This window comes from Desmodus rotundus, chromosome 9 (assembly GCF_022682495.2).
Source record: "Desmodus rotundus isolate HL8 chromosome 9, HLdesRot8A.1, whole genome shotgun sequence".
In the NCBI taxonomy this organism is placed as follows: Eukaryota; Metazoa; Chordata; class Mammalia; order Chiroptera; family Phyllostomidae; genus Desmodus; species Desmodus rotundus.
In genome coordinates, this window is record NC_071395.1 from 83,849,068 (window position 1) to 83,864,244 (window position 15,177).

General features: G+C 45.8%; 1 protein-coding gene across 6 annotated transcripts; it reads right to left on the minus strand.

Moving 5' to 3' along the window:
- Positions 1-497: 497 nt before the first annotated feature.
- Positions 498-15,141, minus strand: MTNAP1 (mitochondrial nucleoid associated protein 1). 6 transcript variants are annotated; one of them, XM_045182216.3, is made up of 7 exons: positions 15,034-15,132; positions 14,501-14,756; positions 14,240-14,349; positions 10,806-12,306; positions 5,434-5,541; positions 4,792-4,896; positions 501-3,753 (listed from the first exon to the last, which is right to left on the minus strand). In XM_045182216.3, the coding sequence occupies exons 4-7, from the start codon at positions 12,277-12,279 to the stop codon at positions 3,734-3,736; spliced, it is 1,707 nt and encodes a 568-aa protein (XP_045038151.2). In that variant the 5' UTR covers positions 12,280-12,306; positions 14,240-14,349; positions 14,501-14,756; positions 15,034-15,132; the 3' UTR covers positions 501-3,733. The 6 variants fall into 6 exon arrangements, with proteins under 6 accessions (XP_053766365.1, XP_045038151.2, XP_024428726.2 ...); XM_024572958.4 differs by lacking the exon at positions 14,501-14,756 and having other exon boundaries at positions 15,034-15,141; XM_024572957.4 differs by lacking the exons at positions 14,501-14,756; positions 15,034-15,132 and adding an exon at positions 14,797-15,008.
- Between the last annotated feature and the right edge of the window lie 36 nt (positions 15,142-15,177).

Genomic DNA, 15,177 nt, shown 5'->3' on the forward strand with positions numbered 1-15,177 from the left:
AGCACAACAGTACCCGCCTCACAGGGTGGGTGGAGGACGAGAGAAGGCACACGAAGAACTCTGCACAGCACTTGGGGCCGACAAAGCAAGCACCCCAACAGTAGCTGGGGTTCGTGAGGACTGTGGTGGTCTCTCAGCTTGGTTCAAGTTTGCAATCTGAGTACTCACCAGGTTTAGAAGAGCTGTTATCTTAATTCCTACTGTCAGACCTTGCTGGAACTCAGAGGTGAGAGACTTAATCTCACCAAATCTCTGTAGGTTAGGGCTTTACGGTCCAGACCAAGGAGGCTCCAAGAAGGGAGGTAACTCACCCAAGGACACAGGCCAGGGTCTGGAAGAGGCAAATGATCAGAACTGAGGGTTGTTTTTTATTTAAAGATTTTTTTAGAGAGAGAATGGTGGTAGTACTCTAGGAGGAACATAGGGTGGGAGCAGGTATGGAGAGTTCATTGGGAAAATCTGTAAATCAAGATAAAAAGGACGGATAAGAACAGTGGCAGCGATAGGGTTCCCCATTAAGTGTAAAGCACCCTACTGACAGTAAGACAAAACGGCTTTATTTTTAATAGCTAAAATTTTAATGTGCATTAGAAAAAGTGTACTTTTCCAGTAAACTCAGTATGTCAGACATTAAATTGAGGATTAAACCCAAGTAGGCAGCACCAGGGATAATCTACTTCACACAGACCATGGGTTGCCGCCAGGGTTCAGGCACGCCGGTGAATACTTGAGACCTTTAGTTGCGGGACCTTCCCAGAAGGCTTCCCCAGGCTGGCGAGGGACCTGGGCGTCACCATCTGCGGGACGGGTAGGAAGGTGGAGGGGGATTACTCAGGTGGACTCAGGCTGGTTTTCTGTGCACGGTGCCAAGACTTGGTCTGGACTTCAGGTTGCTGCTCAGCTAGGGAAGCTCTTGCCAATTCCACGGAAGATGTGGAGCATGAGTTTGAGACAAAACTCAGGAGGCTGTTTAAAATGGCAAACCATGTAAAGAGCACTCTTCTTCTCTGACTTTGCAAAGATAGTTACTCCTGCCTCCGATCTGAAGCTCACTGGCTTTTCCATGTGGCGGTCTCGCTCACCTACAACTCGTTCTGAAAAGACCATAGCCCTTCTGGATGAAGCTTTTACTCTGCCAGATCACATACTTTAGGGACTGGCGTGGAAACGAACTGATCTTGCAGGGGCATTTGCATATAAGAACAATGAACGTATCCTGACTCAAAAGGCAAGTTAATACCAATACTGTGAAGTAGAGCTATGAAGTGTAGTCCTTCATCATTGAGTTTAGATCTCAGTCAAGGGAGAAACGTGATTATACATTGACCTCAACACCTTCCTTCAACTATTTTGGACATTATGAAGAAATCCTTACAAGATTTGCTAAAAGGTCAAGTATCTTCCCACCTCAGACAGCAGCAATGAGTAGATGGGGAGCCCGTTCCATCCGCTAACTTTGAACACGACCAAGTAACTCGAGAGTCTGGAGAGCCTGCGGATGGCTTCTTCAAAGTCACTGCCATCGTTTTAAGACTCAGTGCTCAGTCTAATTCTAAGGAATCAGCTAAGATCTGCCCTCTCCTGCTGGATTCTTGGTACTGACCACGTCACACTAAAAACCCTCTCGTTATTGGAGGATCTTTTTCTGAAACTTGGGCAGATGAAGCAGACAGCCCTTGAGGACTGATGGGTTATTTTGTAGTCCCTCCTTCTCATTAAGGGAATTGTTTCCAGGGATATGTAAACTACTTGCTGTGGCGTAACTAACTTGAACCTTTCCATTGTTTTCACATTCTGATTATGACAAGCGACCCTAGTTTATTTACAATAGTGACACAAAGGTTCTTGATAAAACCCTTGGGGGGCTTCCAGCTACCCCTCAGTGCTACCACCGCACTTAATGTGTTGTGGGTAGTTCAGGGGACCACACTAGGGCACTAAGTTACTAGGTCAAGAAAGGCTTCTGCTTTAACGTTTGCTAACCCTAAATGATGCAAAGCAGCAACCCCATCTCCACCATTCCCACACGGAGACCGAGAGCCATCCCATTCCTCTAGGGCAGGAGTCGGCACATTGTTCTGTAAAGGGTCAGACAGCTGAGTACTTTCAGGTTGGCGGGCCACACGGTTTCTGTTGTAACCACTGCCACTGCAGGGAGAGCGGCCACCTAACCACACGGGCAGGGCTGTGCTCCAGGAAGGCTTGATGGAGACCGGCAGTGGGCGGCGGTCGTCGGAGGAACTGAGAAAGCGGGCACCGTCGACTGGCTGCCCTGAGTTTCTGATCCAGAGTGAGGACAAAGTGGGAGGCCTAGGGAGACTGAGTGTCTGCTAAGGGCATTTACTAAGAATGGGCACAAAGCCCTTCCAAATGAAAAGGGAGTTTCTGCAGTTCCAATTAAATTCTTAGTAATACTGAACTAAAATAAGGAAACGTAGTATTCCTTCCCTCAACCACGAACTTTTCCTTATGGAGAACTCTAGTATACCGTTCCTTAAACAGAAGTTGATGCAGCATTAAATTATTCCCACTGGGGATAATTCAAGAGGAAGACAGAAACAGAGGGTTGGTATAGAGAAGGCAGATTAAGCAGAAGATCGAGCCAGAATGCAAGTTCTGAGAAGGGATGTGCAAGGAAATAAATGCTGGCCTTCGAACAGCACACCTGCGTTTGGGGATGTGAAGGAGCTAGGACAGAGGGCCTGACTCACGTATTCTGGCTCGAGGATAACACACCAAAAAGATACGCGCACGCACACAGGGGCGGGCAAAAGTAGGTCAAACAGGAAGTGTAATAATTACAATAGTACAAGCATGAACTCTGTTTCTCATACTCACAGCCGTGAACTCTCCCCCACCCATGTGTGTGTGTGTGTGTGTGTGTATTTATATATAAAATCTTTAGACAGAGGCATATCTGTATGTGATACGGAATCAACCCCCTGTGCTAGAAAAGGGGTTGAAGAAACAGTTGTCCACCAGTTTTGGATATTTACAGATAGGTATTTTTAATCTCTAAATATCCAAGTTACTCTCTAGGGGCCAAAGCAGAAGTCATAAAATTAGAAAACTTAGAAAAACATGGAATCTCTTGAAGGGGGAAAGAGTCACAGAAAATCCACCAGCCTGAAACAACCCTAACAAAGGGAAAGGAGCGTGAGTGTCGCCCTTAAAGTTCTGAGGAGGGCCAAGGGCAGCGTCCGGAGCAGTTTCCAGGAAGAGACGACAAGCTGGAACCACCTGCTCACCGCTGCAGTCCCTGAAGATGCACAAAAGGTGATCTGACACTGTGTCAGGCACATGCAGCTCTGATCTAGTACAGACGGACAGTAATGCACCAAGGTTTAGGGAATGTTAGGGAGAAAGATTTAAAATGGAGACGTCAGTTTGTACTGAGAATAGGGAAATCACTACAAGTTTTAAACAACATGTTGTCATCGTCACGCCCCCCTGAGTAACATCAGCCTTTATGATAAAACAAAGTGGTGTTTTTTCCAGTAACTTCCAGCCACTTTTGAAAGCAAACCAAGAAATATACACACAGAACTAGATCTGTCCACATTAAAAAGCATACTTCCTAAATAACTGCTTTAGATTCAATAATTTATTTTTTCCCCTCCCTCTTCCTGCCCCCAGAAGAACTGGAGGTTGTAAAACGGTCCCACAGTTGTCTCTGCAGCCCACGCTCCTTGGCACTCCAGGGTGTTCTTAAGTGGCGTCGAGGTCACCATTACTAACGCCAGCGAGGCAGCTCTTTGGATAAACAGAGATAAATGTAAGGATTCAAGAGGCCACTTCAATCGACTTTTTATCTCTTGCCTCTACAGATCATGCTGTTACATTGAGAAATAAAGTCTTAGCCAACAATGAGAAGATTCAGCTTCATTTTCTGCAGCCTCAATTCACAGGTGTGAAAAATAACCTCAGGTGTCCCTTTCATACAGGTAAAGATTGATGGTCTGCATTAATGAGGGGACGGTCAGAAAAGAATTCCTCTTTCTCACCGATGCCCAGGTGTGTTAGACTGGCCCTGCCCAGCGCTACCAGTCACCGGAGCACAGGAGGAGCTTCAGTCTCATCTCTGCCACTTGGCCTGCCCTCCGACTGACTGGCACTGGATCAGCCAAAAGGTCCGACGTTTTGTAAGTTCATGAATTCGACTGGCCGTTATTAGTGTTAATGGTTACCTTGCATTTTCACACCAAAAGTTTTCATCTGAAAGTGTTGGGGCTCTTTTAATATCTTTCTATATGTCTTTTTAAACTTTTAACTGTATTTTTATACAATACATTAAAAAATGAGCCAAAGGCATCGTGAACTAAAAGAAATGAAATCCAGGCATTTACCTCCTAGCTAGAAGGGTGTTTTTTAATTGCTAAAAGTAGATCAGCTCTGACAGCTATAAGCTGATGAGTGACAGGTGTATTCTGCTTCTCTTCTCTTTTGGGGTAGAAAGCTGGTTTCAATCTAAAAGAGAAGTTCTTAGGAAGGAATTAAAAAGTCACCAAGGAGAAGAGCCCCAGTCTTCCAGGAGGCAAACAGATCTCCAGAGACAACCTTAAATGGAGCAAAAGAGCACCTGTGTAAACTCTCGTCAAGTCTTACAAAGGCCATTATAACCAAAAACCTCTTAATAAAAAGAATCCCAGTGCCTCGGGCACTAGCTCACTCACTAGCGGCACTAAACTGTGCCAAACTGTAAAGCTATAAAAAGAAGTTCAGAGAATCCCTTGGAGGTCCCTATAATGGGATGTGACCTGTAATTGAGGCTGAAAATATAGAAAGGCTTACTCAGATGCCTGAAACTCCAGCTACAACAGAGAATGAAGTATCCAGTAAAGAGCATCGTGACGCCACCAACTCCACTCTTCACCGAGGTGCTGCACTTGATCCAGCCTGTCGAAAAAGGAACAGTGTAGCTGTGAGCTGTGCCTGAGGCTTACCCGCGAGTCATCCCAGTTAGCTTGGGCGATGGAACTGTAATTCAAAGAATGTATATAGTGCCAAGCCTATGTTTAAACAGATGAAAAGGCCAAAGTCTAGAAGACCTTCATTTGAAGAAACTTAAATTACTTTTGTTTTTGGCAGTTTGGTGAAAACCTTTAATGGGGAGGAGACAGATATGACTGACTGGTCAACCTAAGGTTCAGTGTCTTCCTGGCTTTGGGACAATCCCTGTGAGCCAGGGAGAGATGGGTGTGGGTAGCAGAGCGGGGGGTAGGTATTGACAACTGAAAGTTGTTCAATAAATGGCAGCTGCTATTTTATTAACTTGGGTGCTTCCAATGATGTCCGTCTCCAGAGTGAAATCAAACAGAAGAGCAGGAAGACCACCTCGCATTTATCTTCTCCTTAGCCGCGCAGCAACAGTCACGACTAACCCAATGCTTGGAACCAGCAACAGAACCCAACAAGCAATGCTTGCAGCCTCACCTTTCTGCACAGCTCCCAAGAGCCTCATCAGAGAGACGCTGGAGGTGGCAGGCCTGGTCGGGGGTTCCCTACTCCACAGAGCAGTTGACCTTCTTTCCAGCAGGGGAACTGTGGTTCCAAACAGAAGTCACAGTGACAGTTCATCTGAATCCACCCTCTTCCCCAACACTCAGTGCCCCAGGTTCCCAGGGCTGGGCCTCAGGAGGAGCATATTCCCCAGCTGCGCACGGGGCTGCTGCTGCTCCAAGTGCCCAGAGTCAGAGCAGTCCAGCACAGGTCAAAAGAAAGCTCTTCAAAGGGTGGAGGGAGCCCTGGGTCAGGGCCTGGACACGCTTCTGACCTGATGAACATTCTGCCCAGGTGATCTGTGTGCACATGCTTAGTGAAGTGAACTGTTCTTTTTTCCTATCATCTGCTAAAAAATCTTAGTGAGAAGCATGACTTCCACTATAGCTACTTGTCATTGTATCTGTAATCAAATGTCTGTTCTAGCACCCCATCACTACGGCTGACCAGCAAGCACTTCTTATTCATGTTCAACACACAGCTAACTAGAACCAGAAAGGAGGGTTTGTGCTACGTATTTAATTTTTCCTGTACCTGTTTTTCTCTATGTTTAATGGTAGGTGGGGAATCTCTTCTACTGCTGGTTCTCTGGTCTTGGTTTGGTTCATCAGGATAAAGGATAAATTAAGCAAATATTTATGACAGATTTAGCAGGTGTGGTAAAAGTGGCTGTGGATGTAAAAATACTAGCCAAATGACTATCACTACATTAAGTAGCAATGAAAAGAACCGTGCTGGCTTCTGAGAAATTACACAGAATTCTCTTGAAAGGTGAAGATCAGGCTCTTAAAAAAATAAAGCATGATTTAACCCATTCATCTCGGAAAACATCTGAAGGAAAAGATGGGGTGAAGCAAATTCATGAAAATCGCAATCGTACAACTTTCTCAGCAGCATCGGGAACTGGGTGGCTCCTTGACTCTGTTCTTCCCCACCCAGCTGAGCCTATTTCCTTCCTTATAGGTTGTCAGAATTCCGGGCACGACATCAGTTCAGGCCCTGACCTGGGATGCAGAACCCACAGTCCTATTAGTTTTTCCAACGTCTTCTAGCTGCCCAGCTACTCTGGGTTCCGATTTCCATCCTTTGGGGCCTGGGGCCTCTGACTCCCACTGCCATCTCATCTCCCAGACATTGTCGCCTGACACCTGACAGTGTCCATGTCCTAACATTTAAACTCAACACGCATGGCTAACCCTCCAGTGACCCTGGCCCCACTCTCTAACACAGCTGCTGAAAACCCTCAGCCACCCCCTAGACCTCTACCACTTCCTATCATCGCTCTGGAATCCCCAGCCCTTGATCTGACGTACCCCTCAAGTCTCTGGCTATTGGTTATGCACATGCTCCTTTATCTAAAACAACGCCTTTCACGAACTGTCTGGCCAACAGGGGACCTAATCTTGGCCTGTCATATTCCTGCTTAAGTCTGATCCTGACTCCCCTAAGCCCTTCCCCATGTTCCCCATCTCAGACATCTCACATGGATACCCTGTTGATGGAAAGGCTGTTTGAAGATTAGAAAAGAGACTTTATTTAGCTGTGTTTCCTCTCTCTATCTGGTTTTCTCACTTTACCTTCTGGTCTCCTCATCAGCCAAGTTTTGCTTTTAGTAGTTACACAAATTATGTTTCTCTCCAACCACCCTCCCCCTCCCCAACCACCTGTTGGAGACCATTCCCCTGCTGGGCCCCACATCAGCAGTTCTCTATCTTGGCTGCTCTTCAACACTTAGGAGATGCCTGACAACATGAATTCTAGGCCTTCACTTCAGAATCAGTCTCAGGATATGATGCCTAGGAATATCTAAGCACCCCGAATTCTGCGAAGGCTTGGCCAAGTGCTCCCAGCTGGACATTCTCCAAGCTACGGGGTCTCTGAAATCTTTCCTTTGAACAACGGAAACTAGTTCCTATGGCCAAGGACTCACAGACAGTTGTACTTGTTGAGTCTTTTGAGATTTAAACCTTGTACTTAAAAAATCTACTTTCTTCCAGGCCAGAGAAACTACTAATTTTTGTAAGTCCATGAAAATCCTCACTGAGCCTCAAAAGATGCCTCCTGATGCCGCTGAACTCCTAAGTCAAATTCTCACTCTTGACTTACTAAAACCCTGTGGCACCCTCAGAACTACTGGTCTGCACTGGGATCTCCCAGCCTAGGCACCAAAGTGCATCCACTTTCCGTCGGTCATGAGAGCTTTGGTTCCGTGTTGTTTGAACAAAATGACAAGGTAGTCTTTTATGCTTCTCCAGACCCAGGGTACCTTTCATCTGGTGGACTCGCTTTACATTTTTACTCAGGTGTCCTGTGTATAAGGACTAGCTGCTGCTACAGGTCTCCCTATGGAGGAAAGCATACCTGACATCATCTTGAAGCCCACGTTCCAACAGAAGAAACACTGCCCAGAAAAGCTTGGCAAAGGCTATCAGGCAATGTAAGATGCCATTAACTGAAACTTGATGTTGGGCAGGTTACTGATCCTCTCTGAAACTCAGGTACCTCATCTATAAGAGGGCTGAGGACAAGTATTCTGGGATTGGTAGATACGCAGGCATCACAGCTGACATACAGTTAACTCAGTAATTGTTAGCTCACTGGCCCCGCCTGTATCAATGAAACAAGTTGGCTTCCTGACATAAAGGCTGAATGGTAGACCAAAGGTCTTGCCTGAGCAAGGGAGTACAGTCCATGCTCTTCTGCAAAGATTCCATGAAAATTCGATTTTAATTTGCAGTCACTGGAGGTAGCCATTGCCTGGTGAAATGACAAAGCTGAGTTGCCACACTGCCTTTTAATCCTTGTGGACTTAGATGACTTTGAAGTCCTTGGTCAACTGAGCAATCAGGTCAAGACCTGGGATCCTAGGGTCTCATTCAGTGAGAGCATCCAAGTCTGAACATGAATCGTGGAACTAAGTGCTATAGTTTCAGTTCAGAACAGAAGTAGAGGCCCTGGGATGGCGACACAATGACAGAAGGCATGCTAACCAATTATTGTGGATGGGACCCGAAAGGAGGGAACATAACAGTTTCTAACTGCCACTGTGGAGGAACTTACTGCTGAAGGAAAGATTGTTATTTCTCCCTCATATTCAATCTCGTGAGACCAGTGATTTGGTGACATATCACTGCTATCTCTTACCTTATTATTGCTATGTTCTTGGGACCCATTAAAGTGAGTGTGTCAACTAATAACTTACATCGACCACGATACTGACCACTAAGTGCCCCAAAGAGCAGCCTGAGGCAGTGTAAAGACCACGGGTGTACAAGTCAGATGGACCTGGATTTCAATCCTGACTGCCACTTACTATAGGAACACAGGCGAGTCACTTAATGGCTGAGGCTCAGATTCCTCACCTGTGAAAAAGGGTGGGTCAGCGACATCACTTCAGAGTTGTTATAAGGGAGAAGTGACATCATAATGTAATGTATCAAGAACAATGAAACGGTCATCATGTGACAAATGCCAAGTCCCTCCCCTTTTCTTCCAAAAAAGAAGAGGGGATGTATCAGGGACACTCCTTAGCACTATAAAAGATAGCTCAGAAAGTAAAGAAGTCCTTCTCTGTGCTGGAGAGATTTGCTATGGGCTGTGTGATCACGCAACTGAAAATCGGACAAGTACAGAGATATGACAAACTTCTACATTTCTAGTTAGGGCATGTTTTCTACACCATGGTTTCACGGAAAGGATTAAACCAGGCCTCAGGAGACCGGGTTCTACTTGCAACCCTACCGTTTATTGGCAGCATGACCTTGGACAGATCACTTTCCCCTCTGTGCCTATTTCATCATCTGCAAAACAGGTACAATCACTCTGCCCACCTCTCACTCAGAATGGTGAGGTCAACACAGGAAAACAGGCAGAAGCACTCTGAAACCCACAGAGCAACACCAATGTTAATAACCATTCTGTGGTTAATATTGGGAAGGGGCTTGAGACAACTTTGTAAAGAGAGCCTAGATGTTTGTACGAAAACCAGTAAGTGCTGAGGCAGTTGAAGAAAATGGAGATCTGGCCAACACTCTTTACCTAATACACTTCCATTCTGAAATCTTTAGAAAGGGATAATTACAATACAAAAGAAAACGCCTGAGACCAAATTGGTGTTTAGTGAATATGTGATCATTTATAGAATATACCAGAGGGGGAAATATGTCCTTTTAGGAAGAGACAATACAAGTTTCTCAGGCGCAAACCTGTTCTGAGTTGCTATAGGTCTCCTGTCAAAATAAACCTGAAGGACCAAAAACACTACTTGCGCTGTGCCCCACCCCCCAAAAAAGATGGATGCTATTTAACATTTAATTATGCCCCTAGAAAACTTAAAAACGGGGAGGGGGGGAAATCCAAACCTTCCTGATGAGGAAAATAAAGAAACTTTATGTACTGCAGAAGAGAGGGAGTCCGACACCTGAAGATGACAATCAGGAAAAACCAAGGATATCTGAACTGACTGCCAGGAACCTGGATGGGCTCCTACGTGGGCCTAAGTCCCCCCCACTAGTTAATCTATTGCAGGCATCAGGAAGGAGTATCTAGAAAGCTTCTGAAGAGACTGACGCACAGTCCAGATGTTTCAAAGTCCAGTCGATGTCCCCCCAGCTACCCTAACCACTCGGCTCAAGGCTGAATCTCTGGTTCCACTCTTGGGTCCTGTTCTCCATGGACTAATTTTTCGAGTGCACGGACTTCCACACCTTTCTTGCCACACCCTCTACTCCTGAACCTCCACCTCCACTTACCTACTTGAACTGGTGTGCGTCCCTGGACAGTTTTAATCCCATCCTGCCCCAAAATCCAAACATAGTGTCTGCTTATACCTTCTTTGCTATTCTAAATTCCCAGATGTTGCATTTGACCTTAAACCTGGAAACTATTTTGTGTAAACCTAGTCCTGATTGAAATCTGAACACAGTACTTGTTCTACTTAGGTGGACCCTGAAGTCTTTTTCTTGAGTCTGTTCAGCTTGAATGCCCACCCAGTTTCTTCTATTGGCCATGCCTCTTTCCAGTGTAGAAATTCAACTATTGGGATTATCACCAGCCAGCCTGGCCTAGCCCAACCTGCAACTATCAGCGGGGAAGGGAGAGTGATAAACCAGTTACCTTGGGGGCAAAAAGGAATGTTTTCAGAACTGTAAGTCCAGTGTACTTAAATGCCTCAGTAAAAAAAAAAAAAAAAAAAAAAAAAAAAAGCGCTAAATGAATGAAAATATTAGTATTCTGAGTCTTATTAATTCAAAAGGCACAGTGTAGTGTGTATGAGCTGGGGGCCCCTTGAAAACGAGCATGCTTACCTTGTGACAGTCTTTCCCCCTCTGGACTGATGGGCTGAGGCCTCTGGGCCACTGAATTCCAATCCTGAGGCTTCCCTGGTAACACCCCTAGTCCAAGATAACCAGGATAGAGCTCTGGAAACCACTCCAGCCCCAGGGAGCTTGGAAGGGTCTTCCTGTCGACAATATCCATCCGCCTGGTGAAGAGGCTTTTAGAAGTATAATGCTTAGGTGGAGGTAAAGACTGCCAGCACTCAGGGTGTGAGGCAGGCGGCCCAAGGCCAGACTTGGGCACCATGGAAGCTTGCTCCTCACTCTCGGTCAGTGCCTTTACATCAGGGACTTGATCATGATCAAAGGCTTCTGTCTTCTCTTCTTGAAGAAATTTTATGGCCAGAGAGGCAAGACTTTGATTACATGACTGTGATATAGGAAGAAACTCATTGCAAGTCGTCTCCCTTGTTGTGAATGGATTTAAACTGGGACCCTCATCTTGAAATTTCTTCTCTGCAGCTGACTCATCTGTGCTGAAGTTCTTAGAGTCATCGCTCATGGAAGAGCATTCCTGCATTTCTGTAGCAGATACGCTTTTCTCTGCATGTCCTTGGCTCCCATGTGCCTCTACTCCCAGGTGAAATCCTTTTCCTGGGTTCTCCTTGAGTTGGATTTTACCTAATGGGCTAACTTTAAAACCTAAACTTTGTGATTCCATGTTCTTGTCCTCATTCTCAGAGTCTCTAACCGAAAGGTGGCCCCTGGCCTTGGAACCTCTTTCATCACTTGAACGTGACGTTCTTACTCTTTTATCGCCATCATTGAGATTCATGGGAGAACTATGATAATCTCCAGTAGGCATTTCTAGTAATTTTACTAGATACTTCTGTCTTGAGGGATCAATTTTGTCCAAGTTTCTATCAGCAGAAGTGGTTTGTACATCATTAGATAAGGCTGAAGAATATTTTCTGTCTTGATTTGACGAAGGTTCCATTGGGCCAAAAGGTAAAGATGCTTTAGTTTCTGAAGGATTACTTCTACTTTCCTGTGATTTAGACAAATCTTTGGCAAGTCCTCTTTTAGGAAGAGTGGTCTTTGATACACAAAACTGAGCCTTTGTTTCTCCCTTGAACAAATCCTTTGGTTCAGGATTTAACATTTTGAGGGAGAGTTGAATTTGCTTCTTGATGTCTTTACCTGCCTTGGTATTACTTGCTTTTTCCAAACCAACAGCTAGTAGTGGAAAGGACTCAACCGTCTGTTCTGGTTTGTCCCTTATCAACTGAGTATTTCTTTTCTCACTCTTTGTCCCCAACTCTTTCCCGTTTGTTTTAATTAAGTCTTTGACTGGACTTTTCATTTTTTTGGCACGTGGGAGTGTAGCCTGCTTGGCCTGACAAACATTTTGGTCAGCAGGTATCGTTGACTGTATCATCTTACAATATGGCAGGTGGGACTTTAATCGTTTAAATGGCTTCTTACAATAAGGACACACTTCCATTCTGGGTGGAATGTCACGCTCCTATTCCTGAAAAAGGTAAATATGAGATTATGAGGAGCACATAATTTATAGAGTGTTGAGAACCGCCCTGCCTGGTCTCAGAGGCTGTAACCCCCCATGGTTAAGGCTAAGTCAGAGTTGGGACCATAAGCCACTAGGGAGACAAAGCCTATCTCCCTGGCAGAAGTGCCACCTCTGCCCACTTCACCCTGCTTGGCCCTGAGCTTGGCCAGCTAGCCAATGACGGGTAAGAATCCTCAAGGGAGGATCAACCTAAGACAGGCTCTGGTCACCAGGGATAAGGTCGCAGGGAAGGACTCGGGGGCTGTGGCAAAAGGGGGTGATGGAACCTTGCCCCTAGGCTTTGAAATAGCCTGAGTCCTCATATCTGTCTGCAAGAAGTCTCCTAATCTCTTGGCTGCTTTACTTCCCTGTCTGACTGGAGCCTGAAGCGATAACAGAGGGTGGTGCAGTCCTGTGCTGGGAGAGGCGGATTCCCTGGGGAATCAGGCCTAAGGAAAATACATACATTCCTGTGAAACCTACTTAATCTGTACCCTCAGCTTAAAAGATAAGGGTCCAGACCTGAGATGAGTCTGGCTTAAAGTTTTATGGCCCTCTAGCTGATCGGCTGTAGCTCAGACCAAGCCCTGGAAGTTCTCTGTAAATCCTGTATTGTTTGACCCTTACTGGCTGACAGTGATTGATGAGCTTTATCTACATTCCTATGCGAATGAACCTAGTAAAAGCCCATGGAGGGAAAGGATCAAGGCCCTTCTCCCTTGAGAGATTGGCCACCTTTCCTCCCCAAGCAGATCATGTCTTGGTAGTCTTTTTCTTCACCCGTGGCGGAACTGGGGGGCTGCGTTAAAGACCCCCGACAATAGAGTAAATGCCAGTATTTAGCTTGTTTTATACCTTTTAAAATTCATTTGGAAACCCCTGGGTTAAAGATGATTTTTAAAAGTTTGTTTTAATCTATTCTTTTTCTTACAGAGGTAGAGAATAGAAGACATAGTTTTATTTTTAGATAAGTACCCCTGGCTCCACTTACACTTGGTATTTTGCCTTAGGAAGTCTTCTAGGAATCAATCATTACAAAAGACCATCAAATCCACCCCCCTGTCTAGGACGTAAGTAAGACCAGTGGAAGGAAAAGATGTCCAAATACCAGTCAGAATAAAAAGTTTGCTATTTAAAATTGTAGCAAGTCAACTGGATATCACATGAGTGTAAACAAATTGTTAAAAACCCTTAAGCACATCATTCCAAAAAAAGAAAAAAACCAAACCAGGATATGATGTGAAAGTGGCTGATTATAGTAATGGTTTCTAAAGTGATATATATAGAAGATTCACTGGGTGCAAGAAGAAACTAGAACTTCCATTATCTAAGCATGAGAAACGAAGCTCCACTAACACTGAACACAGACGTTGCAGAGGCAAGGACACATCTATTCTGTAAACAGCTGTATTCTCAAAACCGAGTACTGAGCCTGGCATGGGATACGTGCTTAATGAATTCCTTCTCTGCATATAAACACCCAAACGCTATTATAAAGCGCTATGTGTATGGGTTTCTTGTGACCACTAAATAGGTCAAAAAGTGAGACTCTGAAACCATTTACAGAACAAATACACATAATCTTGGCCACACCATTTATGAAAGCAGCCAACCCATCTTATCCTGCATGAAGTCAGGCAGAACAAACCTTTTTTGCCAAGAGACTTACAGTGATTACTCTTACCTTGGAGGTACCCCTCTGACAATATAATAAAAGTTACGGGTCGTTTATTTACAAAAACACAACCGAGGCCAGTCCCCGGGCCTAGGCGAATTACTTTTTGAGACCTCTGTTCGACTGTCTGCCTCTACAGTTCTCCATCTTCACACTTAATCTTACCAGCCAATCCCGTTACCCTCACAGGGTAACGTCTTATCGTGGTGCCTGACTGCTTACCTGGCCTTCTCTGTAAGGATGCTAAGTTTGCGGTGGTAGCTCCTGGATCTCCATGCTTCCCGATCGCCGTTCCCGGGTTTGACAGAATGAAACTAGATTTTAATGTCAGCCTGTGCAAGACACAACCAGATAAGTCGACAGTACTGAACAAAATTGAAATGACTGAGTAATCAGCAGAGCAGTTCTCTTTTGGAGCTCCGGACTTCACCAGCCTCCCGGGCACAGGGCCGATCTTAAAGTTAGGTTAATCTTTGCCCTCACCTCCTGCACTCTCCAGCAAACCTTTCCTCCGCCGGCCGCCTGATTTCGCCTGCCCTCCTCCCTTACTTTTCAGAAAGCTGTCTTGCAGCGTCCAGCGGAGAGAGCAGGGACCGCCGGGCAGCTCCGCGGTCCGAGGCGCTGGAGTCGCCGGGACACCAAAGGGGGCTCATTTTGCGACTCCAGGAAGCCCCCGCATCTGGCTCGCCACCTGATCGACTCCCCTCTCGGCTCAGGACAGTCACTTCCAGATCTAGGGCTGGGGCCGTAGAAGAAAAACCCCGCCCGTCAAGACTCACCTAAACCAGAGTCCCCACCTCGCCGGACATAAATGTCCAGGAAGCCCCCGCGACAGGACCCCCAAAGCATTTCACGCGCAGCTGCTCAACTCCCGGTCCCGGGACCCGCGGCAGGCCGTCCTACCTGACTGCCTGATGCCTCTCAGCTATTTTAAAAAAATTTTTACCTCACAAGGACTTAACTCAAATACTTAGATCGTATTGTTATGACATAATTTCATTTCATTTAACTCTTACTTGACTTTTACGCTGTTACCGCTAAGCTGCGAACAGGCAAACGCTCGCGACACTCCAGTGAGGTCCTTTTTCTCCCAGACGTTCCCAGTAGCTCCTCCCCGCCCAAGCCCGCCGTTTCCTGTGGGCGGGGTTACCTATCGGCGC